Raw genomic sequence first — 14,079 nt, forward strand, 5'->3', positions numbered from 1 at the left:
AAAAAAAAAAAGTTTTTAGTGGTTAGACAAATTCTTAAGAACATTTTATTTATGCTTTCCGTCAGTGCAGATGTAAAATACATAACCCTGATTCACTAATGAATACGAGGAAAAGTTAAATTGTGTCCTTCTACGCATTTTAATTCCAATATGTTGGATCAAATCTAAGGAGTTCTCCAGTGATTTATTTGTCCAATACTTGAAAAATGAGTGCAAACATTCCCAAAATTGGCCAAGTGGATGGATGGATGGATGGACATAATGACAGATGAATGATTGTTCAGCCAGTCTCTTGTTGCTCTAGCAGCTGTATTTCATCAGTTAATTGGCCCAGCTGTTCCCCATTCAGCCATCACCCTTTGCAATATTTATGCTCCTGCTCTGAAGTTATTTATTTCAGGCATGCATTGTTTCTGTGTTTCTCTGACTTCATGCATTGTCGTCAGACTCCGTATTTTCACATTTTGATTTTAGTCTTGAAAGTTTAGTTTTTGCAATTCACATACCTACTTGCCTCCCAGTTGGATTGGTCTTCAACATAATGTGTAAGAGGTATATATCCCTTAATTACGGCATTCTTAGAAACTGCTTAAGTCGCTTTATTTTTGCAGTGGAAGTATTTTATTTCACTGTAATACTAAGATAACTAGGATTTCTTGCAAACTTTTTCCAAGTGCAGATTATTTCACACCTGGTAGTGAGAATTGGAGCAAGAAAATTAATCACAGGGAACTTCAGTGTGTTTGTGATAATTCAGCATGTCTCCCATTGCAACAGTGTGACTCGTCTCCTAATTTTAATCATTGCTTTCTTCTAATTTTTAGCACTGCTGCTCGTAGAATAGAAACGCCTCTGGCTCTGCCAACTTGCTAATGTAATTCCATTGTTTTTGCTGGTCTTTTTAAAGGATTTCCTGTTTTCCATTCTAAAACCCCAGTAGCACCCTTTTTTTATTTTTTTTTTATTTCTTTGTACACAATTAATTTTTTTCTGTGGGCTGGAATGTAGGTGGATCCAGTTTTGATGAAAACGTATCTAAACAAGGTAAACATTAGTCTACTATGTAGTTGCGTAATTTATAATTTTTTTTTATGTCTGGCAACAACTGAGCCTTGTATTTGCAGATGAGCTTTGAACAAGTGCAACCAGTGTACAGAGTGTGATCTCCTTAATGTCAAGGTTGTTATGGGTTTTTACTGCGACTATTAAATATTTCTCAGTATGTTTGAGTTTGTTTGCCCTCTATGTTCCCTGGAGCTCAGTCAGGACATTTCTAATGCCAAAGTTCTAAAGAATAGGTAAAGGAAAGTTGATGAAAAGTTAAATAAAGCAAGTTTAATTTTTATTTACAGAGTTTAAAAATAACGACTGGGATAAACTGTGGGATGTTTGTTCAGTTGGCTGATCCCGATCAAACACGCGCGCAGTCACTCACGCGCACACATCATTTATTGATCGTCTAAAATACCCTGGGTATGTTGTTTCCCTGCATGATATTCATTTTCCGTTCTTTCAACACAAACACGTAGGAGATTTTACTGGCTCAGAAACCAGAGAAATTTATTCCAGATGAATACTTAATCTATTTCCTTTACTGTAAAAAGTACATTAAAAACAGATTTGCTAAATTTATGTTAACAGTCTCGCCAAAATTTAAAATGCCCTGCTGAGTCAGTAATGATGTGGCAAATCTATAAACGCGTCTCCTTTAACAATGGTACAAAGGGTGAGATGACTTCGCTGTCCTTCACCCCCGAAATGGAGATATCTTTGACATCTGGCAGAAATCAACAAAATGTATACAAATTAAAATAACACAAACAATATAACAAAAGAAAATATAAACAGTTCTGCAGCAACACGTATACAGTGTTGTACTGATGTGTGTGGGCTGCGCAGTCAGTGGTTAGCACTGTTGCCTTGCAGCAAAGGTTCTGGGTTTGAATCCCGGCCTGGGATCTTGGCATGTTTTCCCTCCACATGTGTGGGTTCTCTCTGGGTACTCTGGCTTTCTCCCACACTCTGAGCATTTCGTCCGTTTTTATCTGCGCTTTGGCATGACTGTGTGTGCCTGGTGTTTCTGTATTGCCTTTTGGTGGTCTGGCAACCAGTCCAGGATGCAGCCCAGTGACCACTAGAGAAAGAAATCTGTCCCCCTGCATGAATATGCAGGTATAAATGATGGATGGATGGATGGATTTTACAACATCTGTAATTGTTTTAATAACAAAGTTATATGCGACATTAAACATAAGGCATTTTTGTGATTGCAAGTTTGAGAACCAAATGTAATTCAGTTTTAATCTAGATTCAACATTTGTTAACAGGCCAAATTTGTCTTTAAACTTTAGCCTTGCACTTGCTTATGCCCTACTATTTTTTTTAACCAAAATAATGTTGACATGTTTTCTCTGTTTTGATATGACTCATTGGCAACTTTGCTCAAAACATTTCAATGTGGTTCCAGTTAATTGCGTCGAGATAAAATATTCGGGAAAGGTTCTGTCTGTTCCGTAAACGTTGCACTGTGCTTTGAATTTAACGACAAAATATGCAGGAAAGGTTCTGTCTGTTCCATAAACTTTGACCTTTGCTTTGAATTTAACGGCCCTTATTTCGGCTGTGTTTGCACACAGTTTCCAAGATGCAGGGCATATCAGACCCATGTGTAACTGAGTGCAGCAACAACAACAAAAAAATGGATTTATTCCTGCAACTCATCACAGGATTGGAGAGAAACATCTGAATTGCCAAGTTGGAATTGGTTAGTCTAGTGGATTTTTTTTTTTTTTTTACACAAAACTTAAGACATGAATTAAGTGCACAGTTGTGTCCAACGTTAGTCTTGGTCCTGACAGCATGTCAATCAGAACAGAGAAACATTGCTGGATATGACCCTGTAAAAAATAAATAAATAAAAATAGTCAACAAGGGTGTATTTTTATTTAAAAGCAGTTGCCTTGTTGAAAACCTTGGTTTATTCTCAATTTAGGTGGTTTTGTTGCATGCCTAATTGGGTGTATGCAAATGTATGTGTTTTTGTTGCAAGAATCAATTTAGAATTTTTTTTTCCATTTATTATTCAGGGATCTTCAGCTTAATAAAGCCCTCTTCCAAATTAATACCCATGTTTCATATGCGTGCATTGCCATTTAGCTATTTTCTACTTCCATTTCTTACCTGTGCGAAATGACAGATTTTTACACATGCTCAAATAATTCTGTTTATTTTTTTATTTTCATTTATTTATTTATTTATTTTTTTTTTTTTAAAGGGGGTCCACCCGATTGAGCTGAAGCATTGGTTCTGTATATGTAACGTTTGGGCTGAGACCACCAATTCACGATTCACAACAGTTTGAGCATTGTTATATTTTGCTCTGGAGGTTTAAGTTTTGTTCTGCATTAAAACTTATTTTTCCATTTGGCTTGTATAAATTAGGACTAATTACAACCCCTAATCAAACTTAACCTCCTAATTGACCTGCTGCAAGGTATTAATGCTGCAAGGTATTATCTACTGCACATGTGTCAAACTCAAAGTCCGTGGGCCAAATCCAGCCCACCATGGCTTTCTATGTGGCCCTCTAGATTCTAAACACTAAGTGTGCTTAAATATTATGTTGTCAGTCAAATCTGTGCAATTTTTATCTGTTCACTGTCAAATTATATCAATCAATCTCTCCAGTTTCTTGAAAATTATTGTGGAAATTCATGCAAAATCAACAAATTCCCGCATTTCCTTCACTGATAATTGGGAGTTTATTGCCTATTTCTCTCAAAAATTGTCAAAAACTTTCTTAATTGTCCTAAACAGCTGCCTCAGCCTTAACCAATATCATAAATAAGCTCAAATATTGCAAATATTTTCAAACACACAAAAAGTAACACAAAATCCTGGAGGGATTGAAATGCGTTCAATAATATTTACTTTTAAGAATTTATTGGTATCTTAAGAGTTTATGAACAGGTTTTATTAATACATTCTGGCACATCCGGCCCTTTAAGAGCTTGATTTGGCCCAAAACAAAAATGAGTTTGACACCCCTGATCTACTGGAAGCATATATCCTCATTCCCCTGTAGAGGACAATGAGCAGAAAATCACTGTAATTGGGGGAAATTATGTAAAATTGACTTTTCTGAACTTCATTTCATATTATGATACTCTCTCATCAAAAATATACTTTTTTGATGCTTCATAAATCTCCTATGGCAGCCATTCAGGGGGAGCGTAAGTGCTTGCTCGTACAATGCGCTGCGTATTTATCCAAAGCTCTGCCTTGTTATCTGCCGTGCATGTGTAGACGAAGCCCTGCAGCTGTTTTTTTCAGCATGTGTGCATTCACACCGGCAGAGTACTTCACACCTATGCAGGGGCTGTTCCTGAAACGTTTCACTCTGAGACCTGCTTTCAAACGTCCCGATGCGAGACACTCCGATCCTTGGAGACTTGGAAAGCTTTCTGGACATGTGGCTCGCAGCAAAAATGTAGTGGTTTTAATGAAGAGCGGCTCCATGTAAACAGGGCCTATAAACAGAACCGCAAAGACCGAGATGAGCTGTTCTACAAGCTGTTGAATGACAAGGAGGTGTTGTTGGGGTTTTTTCCCCCCATTATTATAAACCCTGACAGATTTATTTAAACACATCTTGCTAAATCGACTTACTACATTTTAAGCAAAGTGGGTTTGGGAAACAAATGTTTACATCATGGAAAATTGGCCCTAATGTGTGTTTATACCAAAGATACGTTTGTTCAATCCAAATTTGGAAGTGAACCCTTGCAGAATTGGTTTGAAGTGTAAGTTTATTTGGGAAAATATAACTTATGCTTCATAACGGCAAGAAAGACTGTGTTGTTTGCACTTATTTGGATTGAGATGATAGCACCGTTCATAGGAGGGCGAGAGCTCAGAGAATTTCACTTGATAGTTGGGGGGAGAAAACAACAAATTGTCCATCAGTGTGTGGAATCTGGCACTGGGATTTTATGATGATTAGAAAAATATGATCATTAAGTTGACTGAACATTAATATTGGGATTCCCTGGTTACTTTGGGTCTTATGATGCTTAGGAAAGAATCATCCCCCCCTTACCTAATTCTAAACTCATGCTGTTTTTGAAGTCAGCAGAGCTTGGAGGAAATTTCTGAGGAAACGGTTACAGTGATAGATTTGATGACTCATTCCCAGGGACCCTCGTCTCCAGTTCAGCTAATGGTTTCTTCTTTGTTCGACGCGTCAAGAAACTGATCTGTTTCTCATTATTGATGAACTCAAACTTTTCAGTGTTTTCCCATTTTGAGACAGGTTAGGAGAGCTGATTCAAGCCTTACGAAAAACTCATTTTAAACAGCTGACACCAAAATAATATGGTACCCTCACTTATTTTAAGGGTAGGTGTGTGTATCTTGTGTAATTTTACTGAGCAAATGTCTTTTGGAGTGTTTTGCAGCTCTTTAATGTAGCATTGTGTTGAGCTCTTCCTGGAGCTAAAATTGCTGCATAAACAAACTATAAAGACAAACTGTTTTATGAGAGCAATAATATTAAAGTGCCAAAACACTGAGGACATTTTCAAGGGTAGCAAGTCTCTTCTTTCTCCGTGTTTCATTCTGAATCTACGAGGGAGTCGCTCTTTTCTTTGAGTTCATCAAGATTAAACATGAACAATGTCTGCTGAAGTAAATCTCCATCTTCAGCTTCAGCTGCTGCTGCTGGCGAGTCCAAGAAGCTTCTGTCTGGGGGAATATTCTAAAGCACGACGTGTCAAAATGACTAAATCCCAGCATATACTTCATAGCAACAGAGAAATGTGTTCTCTTTTCCAGGGTAACAAGAAATTTGCGTCATTTCTTGCAGGCCTAGTTTGGGATCTCTTGTAGCTTGTTATTGATTCATGTTCTGGGCAGAACATTTTTCTTGTGTGGAGTCTGAGAAACATTAAGTGGGTGTGCTGCAGTGTGAGAAACCCGTAAAGATTTCCTGGGAAGTCTGCATTTTGGTGCTTGTTTAGAGTAAAATTTCTTTGCCGTCAAGAAGAACTTTGCTGTTGTCCTTACTGCCTTGAGCAAAAGAACAAATTTCTCTGTTTTTGTGGATTATGCACTGGCTTTAAAAGCCTTTGAATCAACTCTTTGTCGCAATACTTGGGGTAAATGACCACTCTGTCAGAGCATACCACATTACCAGGAGAAATGGTGTTTTTTTTTTTTCTTCTAGTAACGGCAACAGACCCATTGCAGTGTGATGTCACAAATGCCATCTGGTTTCTTTGGTTTCCCACTGGTTGGCTAAAGAAACGCACTACAAACGGGAAGCAAGAAATATGTTGGAAGTGAAAATTATTAAAAAAAGAAAAAATCCGAGAACTGAATATAAAAATGCCATGTGGAGATGAATGTTCACAGAAGCTTATTCAGAGGAAAAGTCATTTTTTCCCCCCCTGAGGACATAAAAACATAAAAACTAGGGTGGTATAATGTTGTGCAGTTGGATCCCTTTGAGCTCCTTTTCACAAACATACAAGTTACAGCTAACGTGTTTGTCCCGAGCGAAAACCGTTGTAGTGTCCAGTGGTTTGTCTGGTGTTAGTCTTCCTTTTTGGAGTTTTGCTACTTATAAAATGCAGTTTATGTGAAGAGAGTCGGAGTGGACAAAACATTTGTGAGGTATTTTGCAAATACCAGACAATTCATTGGTGAAAGACGAAACTGGTTCTTGTTGAGGACTAAGAGTAAACTGGGATGACACTGGGACTCAATTCTTTCCCAGTCTCATAGCGTCTTAATGGTAATTGCAAGTTGTTGAGGGCTGTCCACGGGGGGCAAAGGTCCATTACAATGAAGAGACGTCAGCTTAGCCATTGTTTCTTTTAGTCCTAAATGCGACGCTGACAGCGATGTTGATTCTGACAGTTTTTACATTCATTACAAGCGTCATTAGCAGAATCATTAACCCTGAGAGGAAATATTGACCACTGACTGGAGACCCTTATCCGTTCTTAGAATCTAGTAATAAAGCTTGTAAATAGTGACTACAACTGTACGTTTGTAAGAACATAAGTATAGATGATGTTAACTACATTGTGGTTCTTATCCAGAAAAACCCTTGGGCTTATACTCCTGCTTTCTTTACAATTTAAGTAAATACAACAATGTACTTTAGATAAGTGTGTTATCTTGCCCCCATACAGATTTGCATACAGCAATTGTTGTTGTACACATAATAAAAGAAAGGGCAGCCAGCCAAGGCATTAGTGCAAGAACCAAAGGCGAGATACTAAATGTTTCCATCTGATATGTCCTGTCTGACACTCAGACCATTTAAATTCAAAACTACAATGGATGAAAACATTGAATACTAATTATTTAGTTAGAGAATTAGTTAAATTATAACCAGCCTTGTCCCTACGGCTCACACTTGATCGAAATACACAAAAACTGCAATAAACGAGTTCCACATGGGCACTGAAATCCCCAAGTAAAAAATAAAAAATAATAAATCAAAGTCAAAGCTGTTTGCAGTGCAATAATATAAGACATATGTAGAATAACATCTCTTAACACACGTGTAATCTTGAAGCTGAAGGTCTACAGCAGCAAGAAGACCACACCGGTCGCGACTCTTGTCTAGTGAGAACAGAAAACTAAGTCTAAAATTCACACAATGTCAAACATTTAGCAGTGACCAGTATGGAAAATTGCTGCCTGGTCATACAAGTTTCAATTTCAGCTGCACCGTTCAGATGGTCAGGAATGGCCAGAATATGCAGTAAACAGCATAAAAGCCTATTCTAATGGCTACTTACAAAAACTCAAACTGGTTTGCTGAACCTCACAATAAGTTTAGTGCACTCCGAAAGCCTCCACATTCACCATCTCAGTCAGGTGAGCACTTTTGCCATGTAGTGGAATGTGAAATTTGTATAATGGATGTAAATCAGATAAATCTGTGACGCTGTCATTTCAGTATGGAGAAAAGTCTCAGACCAATGTTTCTTTCACCCTGCTGAATCTATATGAAAGACGATACAAATGCAGTTTTTTTTTTAGCAACAGCGAACATATATTTACTTTCACATGTATGCTGGAAATGAACCACTGACAGCAGAGTGAACTTGTCATCAGTAGTATAGGAAGTAAAACGTGTAACATCCCATCTCGTCCAACATAGAATATTACATACAAAGCTCTCACCAAATCTTGACACTGCAACAGAAATATAAAGAGTGCAAGCATTTATTTGACTGATTGTACTTGGAAGAGTATTTATTATGTGTGATGGATGTGGTTATCCTGTCTCCATGGCCAATTCAATAAGCAGGTCTTAACATTTCTGTAACTGGTCCAAAATTGGCTCGATGAAATAAAATATTACCCACTGTTTCTCTGACTGATAGTCAGGGTTTTAGGAATATAAAAGCTTTTGGTAATTTTTTTTTTTTTTTTCATTTTCATATCCTTTTCATAAAACATTAACCCCAGGCAGAGTAAAGGATTATGTTGGCTGAACAAACCCTGCGGCCATTGTTTGCAGCTCAGGATTTACAATAACATGCTAGCTGTCGATGGTAGGCCCAGAATCAATTGTAAATATTACGTAAAGTTATGAAATAACAGTTAGATGTTACGCCAGTGTGTTAAAACGGCACAGGAATTGAAGGGATTCTCTAAAAAGAAATGCCTAAAATGCTTGGAACTTCCATTTTGTTCACCCCAATTTTAAAGGGCTGTTCTTTCAGATGCCAAATGGGACATACTCCAAATGACGCCTGCTCTGCTGCAGCAGAATTTACATGTGAGATGAAAACGGTAACATTCAATTTACATTGTCACGCATCAGTGCAGCTGTTAGAAATGGGTTCGCCTAAGTCCATATTTAAGACCTAAGTTCATATTTATCACGATCTTCAAATGGGCACAATATTCAACGCCAGAAAGTATTTGAAGTTACTATTGCTGAACTTAACTGTTACTGTTTTAGAAAATTGGGGGAGAAATAAAATATATATATATATATTTGGATGATATTTTGAAACACAAAATCATCTGTTTAAAAAAAAAAAAGCAACTTTGTCAGAGACTTTCTGCAAAGTGTGATTGGAGAAAGGTCTTCACTTTTCTTACTCATATTGACGTTGAGTGTTTCTTGAAAGATCTCAGTTGGTGTCTGTGGCTCTGCTCTTCTTGGAGGAAATAAATGTGTAGGAATAAATATTTGGTTTTCATTAGCATTCACTGCTTTCCAGCCTGTGAGAACGAATGGCTGATGGTAATTACTCTTAATGGGATCACGGGGTTGTCTGCTGGGTGTGTTTCTCCAAATTGCTCCCAGCGAGGGGTCTGAAGCAGGATAGGGTTGGTGGGGGGGTAAAGGTAGGGGCCCAGAGCTGTTTGCTTAGCGTTTCGGGGCCAAGACCTTTAGTGGCAGCACTTGTCACTCAGTGAGCAGTGAAACATGTCATGCATTTGTCTTCTTTTGTCCTCCTTGTTTGTTTGTCTAGCTGAGATAACCCCACAGAGGTGGTGCTTGTCTTGGCAGCATTGTCAAAAACTCTTGTCAATGCCCCGTCTCCCCTCATTTGCCGCTTTGCTACTTGTCATTTGGCCAGTATTTTCAGCCTGCAGGGGGGTAGCTCCGGCAATAAGTTAATCTATTAAAAACTAATTGTCTCCTCCTACCCTGTTGCTTGGACAAACAGTGTAGCGAGGGGGAAGTTGAGCTTTGTTGGCCTATAAAGGTCGTACGGGTAGAGGAGCTGGCAAGTGTCACTGCTTGGATCTCAGCAGTTTCTGAGGGAAAAATAAACAAACAAAACTGGGGCCTTCTTGAAGTTTCTCTTGTCCTAATTCTGAGGCAGCTTGTGTAACTTATCTTTTTGCATCTTTGGGATATTGGGGGAAATGAATCTGGTTTTCCTGTTGGTGTGTTTTTCCGGTGCCGATGCTCGTATTTGGGCCTGGATGCTCAACATGCCTCATGGCCCTCCCAAAGACGGAGCTAAAGTTCTTAGAGAGAACTCTCCTGTGGCCAAAGAACTCACGGTAAGAATTTCTAACCTTTGTTTTAATGCGTTATACTGTAAAAGTACCCAGTTACACATCTTCAACAGGAATTTTTAAAAAAAGTTTATTTTATTTTGTCTGCAGACTGTGTGCGACAGCGACAGAGCTTGTGGACGCGGTTTCTCGTGTGATCGTCACTTTGGTCTTTGTGTGCCTTTACGTGGAGAGGGTCAGTACTGTCGAAGGGACACTCAGTGTGTCCGTGGACTCCTCTGCATGTTTGGGAAGTGTCATCGCAGCATTCCCGATGGACAAGAGGGTGAGGATATGAACATAAAATCAAATCTTAAAACCTTTTCAAGGTCCTTGCACAGACTGGAAAGTATGGGATTTGATTTTAGTATTTTCCAGGTCTGGCTAAGTAGATTTGTTTCTTCTTCTTTCTTCCTTCCTTTTTCCTTTGTGTTCTTTTGTTCTTTCCTTCATTATGTCCTTTTTCTTTCATTCTTTATGTCCTCCTTTCCTTCCTTGCAACATTTTCTTTCTTCCTTCTATCTTTGTCTTTCCCTCTGTATGTCCTTTTTTCTTTTATGTGCTCCCGTCTTTGCAGTTTTTTTTCAATCAAGCTTCATATTTAAAGCAGTAGAAATGCCTATGTATTTTCATAGTGAACTTTTGATATTTTAAATTTTGAAAAGAACATAAAATCCTATAAACCCTGCAAAATTTAATCTCAAAACATTTTGGGAAAAAAGCGTAGTTAACCTGCTGTCTAATTCCTTCGTTTTTCTGAATCAGGCTCCAGGTGTAAAGCTGACAGAGACTGTGGGCCTTCAATGTGTTGCGCTCGACATCATGGCGAGACGGTGTGCAAAAAGCGACTGGCTCGTGATGAGAGCTGCTATGTTCCCGATGGCGGCCTGGCGTTCAGCATCAACCAGATCTGCCCGTGCGAGGAAGGTCTGCTGTGTCGGGAAAACGGCAGGCAGAGCCGCAGAGAGTGAGTACTCCCATTTAAACTGAAGTGGTAATAATTTTTTTTTAAATGTTCCCAAAGCTTAAGGTTTTATCCATTTTTAAAAGTCAACCAAAACATTAGCAGAAATATTTGATAAGTTTTCATTTGATACAATTACACAAAATATATGATTAAAATGACAAAAATAAAACTGTTTTTTTTTTTTTCAGTTTCAATCATTTTAGAAGCAGCGCCTCTAGTTGACATACTTTGCAATTTATTAATATTTATGTTGTAAAAAGTACTGACTTTACTCTTCTTACAATGTTCTTTAGATTTTATTTAATTTATTTTGGAGGAAAAGTATTGGGTAATCAAAACATAACTTATTGTTCCTTGTCTTTCAGGAGGGACTTTACTTATCAACCAGAACGGACAGGATGGACCTGCCAAGGGTCCAAACCTTAACTTAAGGCCTCAAGATTAAATCTATTTATAAATATGTAAATATGTTGTGCAGAATAAATGTTTGTATTTCCATGTGCTGTTTTGAAAGATGCTGTTAGATTAATGTAGTGTATATCTAGAAAAGCACTACTCTGCTCTGTGTAGCTGGGTTGAACTAGGCTTCATTCTCAAAAAATATCTTTGTGTGTTTAGTGAAGTTTTCATTGGGAAACAAAAGTGTGGTATGTATTTGTAATCAGACCCCCGATTAAATATTTGTGGAAAAACTTTTCGTAACAGATACAACTATGTTTTTTGGGTACGTCTCTACCAGCCTGACGCATCTACAGACTCAAAATGTCACCTACTGTTCTCTGCAAGAGAAGACGTGAACAGTTACTTTGTCTCCTTTCTAAGCACATTTCTTGATGCACGTTCTTTGGATCCCATGGTTCAGTTGCATAGCACGGAGGAATCCAGCAACTCTCAGTTGTTAGCATCGGCAGGTGCTTGAAACACTAGCTGTCCCATTACGCTCTCCTAGATCCGTATCTTCTTCAGTCAAACCTTTACCGTTCCCCCAGTCGCTCCATTTAGATGCTAATTGTCTGTAGCTCCACTCTTTCAGATGAAAGGTTACTGAGTGCAGTTTTTCTGTGAACAACCTTAGTGTCTAGTCTCGTTTCTTATTGTTCAGAGCTTACAAAAAAAAAAAAGTGGTAAGGTGGGTTTTGATATTGAGCCAAGAAAATGCATTAAAGCTTAGAAGTGAAAGTCTGGTGCAAATAGCAGGTATTTAATTTCTTAACAAATATAATTGAGAAACAATGCAACAAATCCATTCTAAGACACAAGCCAATATTACGAATTATTAGTTGGAATGACTAATAAGAAAGCCACAAGACGGCTAGTATGTAGCTTAAAAACAAGCCGATATGGAAGCACATTTCACACGCACAAGAAAGCCAGGCCAAACAAAAGTGATATCCAATAGCACAAGACTGTGAGGAACCTGATATTAGTCAGTGCTACAAAACCAGAGGCCTATCACCTGAACTTTAGAACACTACTGTCTGTGTACGCCTCATCGTATCTGAGCTACCATCACATTTTAAGAGTATCTTTACATGTCTGTTTGATCCACTATGGGATTAATAAAAGACTACACTATTCAATTTGCAACTTTAAGGGTTCTCATGTGATGGAAGCCAAAATGACCCAGATGTAGAACCCTCTCTCTGCATGTTTCTCTTTTTTAACAATCTCATAAAGAGGTGCTGGTGAAACTGAAATAGGCTGTTAAGGGTTTAAGTGTGTAGTAAAATAAAATAAAATCACTGTGTATTTAGAATTGATTGGTATCACCCTCGATTAAGCACTAGTTCCGTTAGGACTCATGCAGGTCATGAAAACAGATTTATTAGACTATTTTTCTAGTTTGTTCCATGTTTCATCAAAAATAAATGGCAGACAAAACTAGTTTAAGCACATGCAAAGTGCTGATTTCAAATGATAATTTCAAACTTTTTATTTTGTATTTCTGTTTTTGAGTCCCTCCAATGACCTGCTGCTGTGCTTTAGATCTTTTTTTAAATTATTATTTTTGCTGTGTATCCCAAATTAGCTTAAGTTTGAAGTTATGAATTGAAGACCAGCTATTCTCTCTCAAAATTAATGGTTCCATCAATTATGATGCAATTGTCCAGGTCCCGAAGCAGCAAAACAGGCCCACACTATCATTACTTGCAGGGCTTTAGATGATATTCTTTTGTGACCTCCTGAATTATTCCTGGATTCGCTCTTGGAGTTGTTTTGCTAGGCCAGTCACTCCTGCAAATCTTTACTTGAGTTCCATGTTAACTTAATCTGTGGATGTTGGCTATCACTGTTTGATGGCATTCCAACACTAAGAGACGACTTCCCAAGACTCCCAAGACTGATAGATGTCAGTATTTCCTGTCTTTCAGTTTCTTTAGGCTAGGCCATGATGTTGCCGCTTTTTGAGATCTTGTCTTGTTATAAGAAAGGTTCTATTTGGACAATTTATCAATTTGACATGGTGGCACAGCCAGTTATTATATTCAGGCAGGGCTAATTTTCTGTAATAAACCAAACAGGTTTTTACATGTTAACCCATGTAAAAACCCTTTTGTTTTTACATGGGTTAACATTGTCTGATATCGAAATTGTTTGATGACAGGAAACATCATTTGTAACAACGAAGTAAAAACATAATAAATTTAGGGGCCAAAACGTTTTCGGTTCTCTGTAATAAACAGATAAGACAGTTGTGCCTTATGTAATGACCTATTAAACACCAAAAATTAGAAATTTGCACGTAAAGTTGTGTTAAAAAATTTTTATAAAAAAAGATAATTTCTTATGAAACATTGAAAATAAACCTCTAAAGCATCAGGAAAGCTACAGATGTTGAAATAACTTTTATCCAGTTTATAAAAGTTTATCTTTTTTTGTAGTGTGAATATTGATATAAGTTTTTTACAGAATGCGTGACTTCCCTTCTAAAATGTCACAATTTGAGACTTTTTCATCCCATCCTTTATTGTCATCCTTTAATTCCAAACCTTTCAGTGTCCATTGTATGAACCTTGGACGTTTCTTTTCACCATTCTGCAGAATAGGTAACACTAATGGTCATTTAAGAG

At 37.7% G+C, this 14,079-nt stretch overlaps 1 protein-coding gene across 2 annotated transcripts; it reads left to right on the top strand.

Moving 5' to 3' along the window:
- The first annotated feature begins 84 nt into the window (after positions 1 to 84).
- LOC103481685 (dickkopf-related protein 3-like) lies at positions 85 to 11,714 on the top strand. Of its 2 annotated transcripts, XM_008437328.3 has the most exons (6): positions 85 to 552; positions 8,745 to 8,800; positions 9,998 to 10,047; positions 10,153 to 10,327; positions 10,807 to 11,008; positions 11,374 to 11,714. In XM_008437328.3, the coding sequence occupies exons 1-6, from the start codon at positions 542 to 544 to the stop codon at positions 11,432 to 11,434; spliced, it is 555 nt and encodes a 184-aa protein (XP_008435550.2). In that variant the 5' UTR covers positions 85 to 541; the 3' UTR covers positions 11,435 to 11,714. The 2 variants fall into 2 exon arrangements, with proteins under 2 accessions (XP_008435550.2, XP_008435549.2); XM_008437327.3 differs by lacking the exons at positions 85 to 552; positions 8,745 to 8,800 and having other exon boundaries at positions 8,814 to 10,047.
- The last annotated feature ends 2,365 nt before the right edge of the window (positions 11,715 to 14,079 follow it).

Source organism: Poecilia reticulata, chromosome 19 (genome assembly GCF_904066995.2).
Source record: "Poecilia reticulata chromosome 19, P_reticulata-male-v2, whole genome shotgun sequence".
In the NCBI taxonomy this organism is placed as follows: Eukaryota; Metazoa; Chordata; class Actinopteri; order Cyprinodontiformes; family Poeciliidae; genus Poecilia; species Poecilia reticulata.